Source organism: Dermacentor andersoni, chromosome 5 (assembly GCF_023375885.2).
Source record: "Dermacentor andersoni chromosome 5, qqDerAnde1_hic_scaffold, whole genome shotgun sequence".
NCBI classification, from domain to species: Eukaryota; Metazoa; Arthropoda; class Arachnida; order Ixodida; family Ixodidae; genus Dermacentor; species Dermacentor andersoni.
Genome location: NC_092818.1, coordinates 73,109,637 through 73,122,463, shown reverse-complemented (window position 1 = coordinate 73,122,463; position 12,827 = coordinate 73,109,637). Strand labels below are relative to the sequence as shown.

General features: G+C 47.2%; 1 protein-coding gene across 2 annotated transcripts in view; it reads left to right on the top strand.

Annotated features, from left to right (window-relative positions):
* LOC126531977 (roundabout homolog 1-like) overlaps positions 1 to 12,827 on the top strand; it is a 165,028-nt gene that overhangs the window by 124,065 nt on the left and 28,136 nt on the right. For both annotated transcript variants that reach the window (XM_055070795.2, XM_050179686.3), the window contains exons 3-4: positions 10,604 to 10,885; positions 12,042 to 12,180. In XM_055070795.2, the coding sequence (XP_054926770.1) occupies positions 10,604 to 10,885; positions 12,042 to 12,180 (421 nt within the window). The remainder of the gene's footprint in view (positions 1 to 10,603; positions 10,886 to 12,041; positions 12,181 to 12,827) is intronic.

The following is a 12,827-nucleotide window of genomic DNA, read 5'->3' as shown; positions in this document are numbered from 1 at the left end:
CGTTTTAATAGATGCTTGTCAAGGCCTGCAATGTAAGTAAACCGATACAGAAGCAATTGGAACACTCTCCGAACGATGCTCTGATATGCGTGTAAAGAAAGAGATCGAGTATGGCGAACTGGCCATGACCACCGGACATTGCGTATGCTTCATTAAATTGCTTGCTTTCTCTCCAGGTTTCTTGATGTCACTGGAATGTAATTAGGCCACAGCTCCCACGCGTTTAAGTTACTTTTGCCTGCACCTGAATCCCTGTCGCTGCGCTGTATTCTTGGAAACATGGCAAATACAGCAGGTTTCAGGGCAAGAGAAACTGAATACGTACACTGATTGTCAAGTGGGGATCCTACACTGACTTGTGGGAAAGATGTAAAACTATATGGTGTGTAGAGACCGCGACATACTTCGGAAAAATAACGCATACAAACAGGCAATATTCGTAAAGCTATCCACAAACTGGCTCACTTCTGTACTCTAGTCGAATGGTGTTACAGTGCCAAATATTGCTTTCCATGTGGCAATCACCGCGTATAGAAGTATTTTTTAATGTTCTGTGAACGATTTTTCTATTTGTACGGCCGCTGAAGGCGTCCAATTTCTTTCACAAAGACTTCAAATATTTAAATTACATTTTGGAAAGTAAATTTAACGAACACAGTTTCTTGAATTCCAGAGCCTGCAATTCGCAACAAACGTATTTTACCTTCTAGAAGCGCCTAGCAAAGCTTTTCTTGGGGACTGGCTGGCGCGGGACGAAACCATTCCAGAGCCATTAGGTCCCGTAACATATGAGGCGTAAGCGCCCTCAATCTCCACACTCTACGCTGGAACATCCGGCGTGCGCAGCGTATGTTAGTCGAACCATCGCTCAACATTCTTCAAATGAGCGCTGAAGCCACGGTTTCTGCGTTGTCGCCTAGGGCCCTCCGCGCACGCATGACGTCAAGCTAAGATGGCCTGTCCATGGACACGGGGACAAACCGCGCATGTTTCCGACCGTATTTATGGTACTTCTCGGAGCGGTGCGCTTTGCGGTGTTTTCATAGGCGCAACGCCGTAGCCACTGGGGACGTGTGTCGTAAGGCGCGGTTTGGCGGCTGCCGACGCTGGTTTCTGAAAGTTGTTATTTTACGGGGTATTCAACCTTTAGCTCTGTATCATTTCGTGTGTGTGCGTGTGTGTGTGTGTGTGTGTGTGTGTGTGTGTGTGTGTGTGTGTGTGTGTGTGTGTGTGTGTGTGTGTGTGTGTGTGTGTGTGTGTGTGTGTGTGTGTATGTGTGTGTGCGCGGGCGCTATATGTGCCTGTTCTTCATATAGTAGCCGAAAACTTGTGGTTCATGGGTACAGCCCAGTGCTACAAAGGATCAGGAACAGAACTTGTGCACTCACTGACCGGGGCAAGACCTGTACACATTCTGCGCCTTGTGGTTTTGTGGAAGCCGATATGTTTCGCTAAGCTCTACGTTTCACACTGAGAAAGCACAAGAAGATGAAGACGATCCAGAAAAAGGAGAATGCTCTGCAGAAGAAAAGTTAAACACGCCCACACACACACACATGTGCACACACGCACTCACTGCATGACTGCTGGCGCTATGACTATGACTGGCGTTACTTTAACTTCAGCGAAATTATGGTAATGCTGGCCTTTCCGGGGCAGCCCCTCTATTATCTGAGCTAACCAGGCGGCTCACAAATGGCAGGTGGCAGGTTGTCCCCGGTTCGAGTCCCGGACCAGGGCGAAATTATCTTCAACTTTAGGCTCTTCTTTCGAGTAACCCGTATGGGTTTCCTTTGTAGCAATTGCTATGATGGTATGGATGCCTTATTTTCCCTTAATTTATTAAAAACCAGTTCATTGTATAACGGCCGATGTAGGGCGGTCTGTATACAGTCTGAGCTTTTAAGGTTAGATTCCCCCCTACGGGAGAGTGCTGAAGGGAGAATAAGGGATGTGAGCTCCAGGTAATGGTCTACAATGGAACGCATCCGTTGACACAAACCTATATTGTGTCAAATGAAAAAGCTGTTCCGAAACTTTGCTTAGACAATGCCGCCTATCTCAGTGTTTATACCAATCAACCGCGCGCCTTAATGTCTGGATGAACTAATCTACCGTGTACGAAACAGGAAATATCAGCAAACATGGCATGTAGTGTGGTAATAATTCATGTTTTCTAGAGTGGCAATATTTCATGTTCTATAAGCAAATTGTATATACGAGTATTATACTGCACAATTTTCCTGTGCAGTTAAAAACACGTTAGCTTTGTTCGATCTTTATGCTATTGCAAATAATGTTTTCCGAATTTCCATGTATGTATAAGCTGCTGAGCCAGAATCGTAAACTGTGTTGACTATTCACGAAATCTGTGTTGACTATTCGAGAAATCCAGGACTTTAGTCGTCTTCAAAAATATCATGAGCCATTTCACTCTGTGAAGGTGGATGACCGGCGATGCTGCTCAGCACTTAGGGGCATTGCTTGTCGGAAGTCCGGACTACACGCGGCCTCCCCATTACGACGACAGAAGTGAAGTGAAATTCAAAATAGAAAACGGCAACTTGTCTTTATGCTTTTTTTTATGTACATTCGCGTGGACGACCGGACCGCAGCCCCGAGGAGCCGGAGGAAACTAGAAACGCGCGACGTTTCGACGGTAACGCCACCGAGGGAAAGCGGAAGGAAAGGAAACTACTAGATACCCAAGCGCTAGGAACGCCGACAAAGAGAGGGTGGTGTGAACGTATACATGGCCGACGCGGTTCGCACAGCTGCAAATCTTTGTGAAACCTTTATTAGTTACGTGGTAGTCTACTGATCTTAAAAATGGTGCCCATTGATAACTGATGCACTCAAGATGCGTAACCGAGGGACGCCGACAAGCGAGTTGTGGAAGAAGACGACGACGAACGCGCGTAGCAGTGGCACGAGCGCTTTCGCGCGGGATCTGCGTATTCGTTGACGCAGAAGGAAAATGCACGGAACCCTAGCTATAAACAGCCTCGCTGTAAAAAAAGAAAAAAAAAATAGGAAAGCACTGAAACTTTGAGCGCCTAAGTCAGCAATCTGAGCAGAAAAGTAATCGCAATATGACTTTCTTTTCTGTTTTGTGAGCGGAATGTCTGAAAGAATTAATAATTTAGTTCCAAGGCTTCAGACGGTTGATGAATAATTTATATATTTTATTATTCCAATGCGATCACTTTCACACATAGTATCAATTAACAAACAAAACCTGCCGCTTTTTAAATGAGAGAATTGTTGAAAATGTACCGTTCAGTCAAAAGGCCAAACAGAAAGTCAAGCTGCCAGTAATTTAAACCTGGATGAGCCAGATGTCTATGTACGTTGTAATTTGTCAAACAAAGCAGAAATATATGCAACCAATGGTAAACTTGTTCAGCGGCTGCGTAGTGTCAGAATTTCCCCATTTCACGTGTGCTCGAAATCGAGGTACTTTGAAAATCTTTTACTTGACGAGGCTAACTATGAACAGTCGAATATTGTAGTTTGTCAGCTTATTTCCGTTTTTTTCCCTGCTGCCTATGAGCGTGGCTTCCTCGTTGTTAGAACGCTTAAGTTTGGGCACGACCCTCGGATGTGCAGTGAACTACAGTTGGGTACAACTTTAGATGGCAGCCGGCATTTTCCTTCAAAGGCGGATGCAGACGAGCTTCCACCAATGGACGCGCACTATAGAGTGACGTCATGAGCCGGACGGGCGGGGACGGCGCCGATTGAGAACATGGCAGCCCGCGCTTCGAACTGGGCCGAGTCGCGTCAGCGGGACTATTTTAAGAGTCGCGGAGGCAATCGGCTGCCGCGCTTCTGTCATCTGGGCGGGCCTCTTCTGTCTTCTTAAGTTGTACCCGGCTGTAGGTAGAACGAAAGTTTAGCGTAACCACGAAAAGGCACAAAAAAAATGTCTTTGAGGTCGGAACCTGTCATAACTCCTATGTGACACGAACAGTAAGTTCACCTTCAGCTGCTAAGCATACGCGCATAGGAGTTTATTATTTTTTTCTATAACACCGGCGTCGCCCTTATCCTTGTGCAAAGCCAGCTCACGGAAGCTGGGGTACGTGACCGCAAACTTGTTAATTCGAAATGTAGTTTGCGCTTAGCGATAAAGGAAGGCCAAAGGGTGGTTCAAGCAACCTTAAAAAATCATGAGCCATTACACTCTGTGAAGGTGTTTGACCAGCGAAGCTGTTTAGCACACAACACGGAGGTGACACATAATTTTGAACAAAGGTACGAACACATTTATTGTCTTGATGTGTGGTTATCGTGACGAAAGGTACGCACACTCATTTGTTGTCTTTATCGGTGGTCATTATTTCACTGGCAACTGCAATCACATTGTTTGATAACGTCAAATCGATGCACGTACGCTACTGGGTGGTCGGTTGGGACGGATCGGTGTGGCATCGCAAAGGATGTTTGCAACACGGAACGCGTGAACCGTCAGGATACCGACTTTTCGGTAACGACACATTCACATTAAAATCACCGACAGCGAGAACAGGGGTAGTATCATCGCAGCTACTTCACGCAAAGTGAGTAGCCATCAACCTGACGGGACTGTGAATCATTGCATTTTTCGCTTGCTCACGGGGGTATGAGCCATTGCTCACGGAGGTATGAGCCATTGCTCACGGGGCTATGAACCATTGATGATGACTGTTTTCGACGTGCTGTTCTGTATGTTGTTTTGCGTGATTGGAAAGAATTTAAGCACTGTTCGCTTCACTTTGCTGAGTCCTTGTAGCCTCGGCCTTACGGGGCTATGAGCCATTGCATTTTTTGCTTGCTTATCGGAGCATGAATGCTTACGGGGGTATGAGCCATTGAGGAGGATAGTTTTTGTTCACTGAAAACAAAAATGCTCGGAATCCTAGCCATGCACAGCTTCGCTGTAATAATAGAATATACATACGTAACGCATACATATGCATCAGTTTTTAACGACAGATAAAATTTCTGCCCACTTGTCATTTTTTCTGCATAATTGCTGATCAGCTATTACAGATTATGAAAGAGAAATCGAGAGCAAACGTCGTGCTTACGCGTAAAACTACCAATGCGCCGTATCATGCAGGTTTACCTTCCGTCGCCTGTATGTTACATTTGATTGCTTGTATTGTGAAGATACTATCAGTGCAAACCATGTAGTAATAAATTCTTGAATGCATTAAGCCACGATCATAGCATAGAAGGGAGACAAAACGACAGCCGCATGTGACATTAAAAAGTCATAAAGAAAGGAAGCCATGTAAAAAAAAAAAAAAAAAAAAAAAATAGGCGCACTTTTTCTCAAGAAACTGAACCGAAAAGAATCAGTAAGAAACTGAGAAACTGTGAGCTGCATTTGGCACAGTCGGAAGTGATTCGATTTCTATAACGATGCGCGCAAAGTAAGAAATAAATACGCGCACTCACGCAAAATCGGGTGGCCGGCGATTCATGTGTGTTTCTGAGCAGCACGTACGGCTAAAAAAATAATAAAAAAATAAAAGAAGCTTCAGGGCTGGCTGAGCGCAAAAGAACTAAATCTACTCTCTGGCATCATTAGACATTCTAGGGAGTGCCGTTGCTTCGCCTGGAAAGCTCTACGCAGTGGTCCTGAGAAAGTATATGGTTCAAGAAGGAGCGGGAACACAGAATCACCGGTGCTCAGTGAAAAGACGAAGTAAGAAAAAAAAAAAAAACAAAGCTGGACTTCTGCCCTCCAACCCAAAGATGTCTTTAGGAGCAATTCGCCGCCATTCGCTCATCGCCGTACAAGTTTCCCTCTTCGCGATATTCTTTGCTAGCTGGAAAAGAACCAAGAAAGAAACATAACCAGCCTCAAAAAGGGCTGTTTGTGTGATTGAATGCTCGTTTTCCAGCTTGTTTCGTTTTGCATCTGGGAAAAGAAAAAACGAGAGAACACAAAGATGGTGGTTGGGAGGGGGGAGAAAGTGGGTTGAAAGTAATGGGCGAGTAGGGTCAGGGCCCAGTTCGTTCTCGAGAGCGGACTCAAGCCCCGGATGGCCTACGGGCGCCATTGCCGAAAAACTCCACACGGTATAAACACTGCCCAGCCTTCCACCGCTCGGAGAGAAGTTGTTATTGGTGCTGTTGCCTATAGAGAATGTGGCTCGGAGACGTTCTTGAAGAGAAATTTGTAGTTGCTTTTTCCCTTTCTTTTTCTATTTGTCGAACCATGAGCTATAAAAGAGACCGCAGCGCAAGCTCGTGCTCTGAAATGGGCTGTTTTGGACTTTGTCGCGCTTTTCAAGAACGGAATTGAAAACTAAACGAATGAAACGAAAGCTAGAAACACATGGCCGACCTACCGAATTCGTCTGGGTTTTAACGATCGCACCAGGCTAGCTGCGAGTCTGTCTATGCACCGATGTAGGCGCTGATCGCTGCTCTACATGTATACAAGATTCAAATGTGCGCCTCGCAAGGGAGAGGCAGTAGGTCTCTTTTCTGTCGTTGTGCAGCCTGCCACGGAGACGACGCGATTGAAGCTTGCCGTCTTGCTCAGTGTTATGCTTACAGAGGCATTTAGCACCGAGTAGCTTGTAACGCCCAAACACCCCAGGGGCGACCACGTTTCGGGCGACCACGTTTCGCCGCCTAACAAATGTTATCGCACAGCGCGGGACGCGCCTGCATGTATCCGAAGTTTCTGGAAAGTTATCGATGCTTCTATCCGCTGTCCGTTGTCGCCGAACCACGTGTTATCTGATTTCATCGCGTGACGCGAATGGTGTAGAGCATTGTGTAGAGCTTTGTGAGCTTTGGGACCTTCGCAGGTCCCAAAGATTAGTCTGGAACATTCGATGACTGCTGTATAAAAGCCGACGCGCTGGACCCGCTGATCAGATTTTCGACGATCGCCGACCGTGTTCGCCGCTATCGTTGTGCAGTAAGTGTAGCCTGTTTTTGTGGGCACAGGTTCGCCCAATAAAAGTTAGTTTTGTCTTTCACAGTATTGCTACTGTGTTCTTCCACGTCACCACCACGTGACAATATAGTTAGCGACCACCACAGTCAGTAGCGTGAGCCGCGTGTTCTACAGATACTGAGATATGTACGGGAAGCATAGAGTATACTACAAGAGTCAACAAATAATACGACTGCAGCCATCCAGGATACATTGAATCGCGTCGAAGGACTATGCAGTGAAGAAAAGTGAGAAAATTGACAATACGTCACGTGTTTTATGTGTGGCATTGCTGCAATATTCATAAGGTGCTTTGCCTCACCGGACAGTCCTTACACTACGCGACAACTAAATAACAACAACGACGACAAAAACTGCAACTACTACTTATAACGGGTCCAACTTTGCCAGTTTTGCCGGATTAACAGTCTGACCTGCCGACGCGCCTTCAGGTGGCGATGCCACGCCGGTGTCTGAATGAGCGCGTGCCACGCAGTCTACCAAAATTTTCCGGTGCTCTACACAATGTGCCAGCATCGACTGCAATGACGTTCCTTTCCCATCAGCTGGCAAATGTGGAAAGTGGGTTTAAGTACAGACGAAACTCACTCTCGTTTCAGCGTTCGGATCCGTTTTCTGTCGTTCTTCTCACCGGATGTGCTTCGTGAGTAAGAGGAAGCGGTCCTGCGAATAGAAGCAGTAGTATCACCAGTATCGCCCGCTCTTTCCTCGCGCGAGTCAGTCGCCGCCCTCGAAAGAGAACACATCTTTTTCTTTCGTTCACACTTTCCACACGCTTCCTTTCCGACTGCGCAGTCCCCCGGCAGGCGTAATGCGGGCGTGGTTCACGGTTGCTGTGGCGAGACCGCGTCAGCGTTTGTTATATCTGCTCTCTCACATCTGCATGTGAAGTTGTTTTTTTCGATGCCTAGTTTTTTTCCCCCGCTGACTCCTGTCATCTTCGTTCAGATAATCTTAGTATACTGCTATTAGTATACTGCTCTCGAACAAAAAGCGTGTTTCTAAGTTGTTTCGATGCATGGAAATTTTCTTTTTGCGCTTTCGCATAAAATAAAGGCGCGTAATGGATAAAGACTGATAGTTAAAACGAACGTTGCATTCGATCACAAAATTTGCTTTTCTTTATGAATTTACTCTTTGTTCGTAGTGTTGCACTCCCTATGCACAATTGTTGAGAGCATCGGTCATTGGCCAACGTGTCGACGTAAGGCTGTGTCTGAGCAGTGTACGTGAGTTCTGTAGCCCGATTCTTGTGCAGTGCGACCGTACTGCAGAAAACATGCAGGGTGGCGACAAATCCTCCTCAAGAAGCCAGTATTTTTACACGTAGCAGAGGATATTTAAATACATTTTTCTGGGGAGCAATTTCAGTGTTGTCTGTCTGTGGGACAAAACACGAATAACATAGTCAGACCTCAGTGTAATTTAACGGGGACGAACGGCATGTTTTGATTCCTAAAAACCGACGTGATGCCATCTCACTTGAACGTCCTACTCATCGTTCCTGGAGTCGTACTGGAGTAATTCGGTCATACAGTAGCGCATCCTAACGAAGTCACTAATAAGATGGCATCGATTCGCGAAACGATGCTTGTCACCTTTTAAATATTTCTCCCCCAACTCGTGGGACCTACTCGCAGTACGTATTCTCCACCTATAAGGGGGTTCGTTACATAAGTACGTATAGTGCCTGGTTGGGCCGTAAACCACGCGGCAGGAAGCAAAGCCCAAAAGGAATGACAATGGTTGTATTATTTGAGGCTCGGTGGTAAGTCGGGGACCCCATAATCAAATCAGTTTGATTGGACAAGGACATGTTTACACAGAATATGCCCACGGAGTGAGGCACGTTCATCTCTCGCTAAATCTTTGCAGTGGTGCAAAAACGATCACTTTGTGTCCCCGTGTGTTTAGAAGTTTACAGGAGAAATCGGAGAAGCATGTCGATAAAGGTAGGGCTGCTTGAGTTCTGAGTGGTCGAAGCACGCGCATTAGGCGCGCAGGTCAAACAAATGTGAAAATCTGTTCCACACTTCGCAAACGTACAGCACGGTGAAACAAGCGACGCAGCGTGCTTGGGCTTCGCTATTTTGACCTAAATGCACGACAAAACAATGCATACATTGAAGCAATTATCCTTATTATTCTTTAATTTTGAAATATGTAAAGCTGGGCCATAGAAAAGACCCAGCTATTTAAAAATATATAATAAGAAAAAAAACTGCAAACTGCACATCTCCTGCATACTGGACGCGCATTCACTCAGCAAAGCACTTTTTCTCACAGCATGTCTTCCACCGACGCTTGTGAACCATTTGCGACTGTAAAAGATGTGACGAAAAGAAAGTGCATACGTCATGCAGGAACTGTTTGTTTGGCCAACGCGAGCTCTAGTTTTGGGGGTGCTGCACGCTTTTCTAAAAGACAGCGCATGACGTCCCTTCTAAGCCCCCCCCCCCCCCCCCCCCCTTCCTCCTCCTCTCTTTTTAACAACTTGCGTTGGTCTACCGACGAGCGTCGGGCCAGGTCAACGGTGACGGCGCGTGCGGGCTGAGTACCTCGCTGTCAGGCTGCCCCGTCAGACCCGACGCACCGCGCACCTCTACGGCGCATGCGCGATGCCATCTGCATGCCTTCGTGCTGTTGCACTTGGCGGGAATAAATGGCAGCAGAGATAGATGACCTGTCGGGCGCTGTTTACAAGGCCCTGAGTGATGCCTTTCTTTCTGCTGCCTGCTCTTCGATGACGCGCGGCATTTGCCGACGTCTCCTGCTCATCGCAGGACAAGGCAACTCCTTTACTGCATATCGTTGTCGGCGATGATCGCGCGCATTCGCGGGGATTTTTCATGAGGAATCCACTCTTTGTAGAGGAAAGCAGACCAATTCTATTTGGCAATATATGAGACGGTGCAGCAACACAAATAGTGAATGTGCATGGTGTCTACAGTTTAAAGATATGGGTGCGGGTCGCATGGTTGATGTGGGACGTGTTCTGTCGACAGCATGGCTGAATTTCAAACCTTAATTCTGTGTGACTCAAAGGTAGTTGAATTACGCAAACGTTTCACCAGCGTAAGCATGTAAATATGTGAAAGTTTTCGTTTAGCAGCCAGATTGAAGAAAGGGGAAAAATAGACAGAAAAACAAGGTGCGGTGATTGATAGGAACATGCATATATTCATGTAGCTCTCGCAGCATTGCCAGCGTACGGGAAATCCGTGCACGGCGCACACCATGGCTTGACGGGAAAGTTTTTTTGTCGTTGTTGCTTTTGTGTTTTCTTTATACTTGACTAGTTGTGACAGGGGCCGCTTCTGCACACGAAGGCCGCCTGACGCAGGCGTTTGTCGTTGGGCGGAGTTTGTTCAGTCAACTGTTCAGTCAACTGTGTTCAGTCAACTGTTTTGAAGTAGCCGTACGTTTGGCTATATATTCTAACCGCAGCTTCACAATGTCAAAAAAAGAAAATGGGGGAGGGGGCGGTCTGTAGGAGTCACCTATACTGGTTCGATATAATTGTGTTTGACTGTACATTGCGAGTGAGTCCTCTTGCGACAAAAACCAAGCGCACGAAACGTTACTTCCTGTGCTGACTTCGCGTTCCCCATGTCCCCCTGTGCTCTTGTACACGCGTAGCGCTCCGCGACGAGTTCCGCCAGCTGCCCAAGAGCGTCCACGCGGCGGCGGGCGACTCGGCGACCCTCGAGTGCGTGCCTCCCAGGGGCCACCCCGAGCCCACGGTCACCTGGTTCAAGGACGGCGTCCAGGTGCAGCCGGGCACGGGGCGCGTCCGCCTCCTGGCCCAGGGCGCGCTCCTGATCGCCGACGTGAGGCCCTCCGACCAGGGCCGCTACGTGTGCCGGGCGGCCAACATGCTCGGCACCAGGGACTCACCGCCAGCGCTGCTTTCCGTGCACAGTAAGCTTATGCGATTCCTTAATCTCCGCTGCCAAAAACGCACATGTGCATGCTGCGCACCTCGGATGGCACGATCCTGACGTGAATTTTGCCCCCGAGTTATCTGGCCTCTTGAATTTCTTTAGTACTCTCCTTTCCAACACATTGAGGAAGTTAGATGATCGTACTCTCTGAGTGAACAGGCAGTACTAGAGCACGGTCCCCACCGATCAGCGGCTCAGAAACATCTGGCTTGCGCGAGCGGCTTTAACTTAAGTACTGTCCGTTCCAGGTCTCTATACCTTCTCTCTCCCTTCGCTATCTTCCTCTTCTCCCTTTCCCCAGCGTAAAGTAGCCAGCTAGACTCTCGACTGGTTAACATCCCTGTCTTCCTATATTCCTCTCTCTCTCTCTCTCTCTCTCTCTCTCTCTCTCTCTCTCTCTCTCTCTCTCTCTCTCTCTCTCTCTCCCCTTGACGTTATTCTTGCGAGAGAAAATGTCCTGCTGCGGGCACGAGTTCTGCAAGTCTGTAGAAGTTTTCGCTGCACGAGCATAGTAAACGCTATAATTGAAGCGATTCTTCTTACCGTTACCTCTGTATTGACGTCGTTCATACACAGAAACGGGCTTGATGGGCGTGAGCTAGCAATTTTGCGCTTTCGCGTACCTATCTATCCTTAAGCGCGAGGAACCTAGAAGGAGGTGATTGGTCTGGTCGTAACAATATTCTATCGTAAATATTTCAACATTCACTACTTACACTGTATAATAGAAGAAACTTCGCAATACGCCACAAGTGTATCATAGGGACAGATAATATCTGGCGACATGAAAAGAACCGTTACATTTTATGCCAATTAGAGGTGACAATATTGACTTATTTGCCGCCTGACACCAAAGTTCAGCAATAACAGAGAAAGAGCACGCGCAGCACGTGTCCCCGACTGATGTTTTCAGTGCGCAGGCCTAATACAGTGACGCAGGCGTTCACTCCGTCCGTATATACCACATAGCGTGGTGAGCTTTTCAGCATCAGTGCACTTCAAAGCCTTGCAAATCACATCGAATAAACGCAAAATTCATGCGCCTCTCAAAACCCAGGTAACAACCCATTTGAGTGTTGTTCGCGCATTGCAATGCACTGTGTCACCGGAGCGCCTTGTCTTTTCACCCACAGCGAAGCCCTATTTCGTCCGTGTCCCAGAAGATGTGACGTCACTCGCGGAAGAATCCGTCGAGTTCCAGTGCAAGGTGAACGGCGACCCCAAGCCGACGGTTACGTGGAGGAGGCAGGATGGCAAGATGCCCGTTGGCAGGTGGGTCACGTGACACGCAGCCGCGCAAGCAACGCGTGTTGATTCATCAGCTTTCCAACTTTAGGATCGTTTTCACGAGACCATAACTTGCTCAGGCCCGGTGCCATATGCACGTTTGTTTTGTAGAGACTAGTTACTAGAAAGCGTCTATATTTTATACATCAAAGTGTGCTACGTCGACTTAAATAAAAGATCTTGCAATTAACCTAGCTCGTCCTCGTCGTCGCGTGGACCGCAACCTCAGTTCACGAGGCTGCAGGTTCTCCCATGCCACTCAAAGCGAGGTGTGGGAAATATCCCCTATATTTTATTGTTATGCTCCACAAAGCTAGAACAAATAATATGCTTTAAGAATCGGAATGAAAAAAAAAATTGGAACACGAGCCATTAGGTTTAACCCTTGTTAGTGACATTACTGCGAATGAGTCTATAGCAGAATTTTAGTTGTCTGATGTGAGCGCTGACGGGCTGAACAGTTGCACTTTGAATTATTTGCGTTTGCTTCCATGCAATGTTAGCCTTTATGCAGTAAAGCCACCACGCTGCTCGCCCATTAGGAAGTGGCATTCGAAGATGATGATAATAATTTTTTTTTTTTGCACGGGGGCCAGGGATAGCCAAAGTGCGCCAGCATTGGGAGATATGAA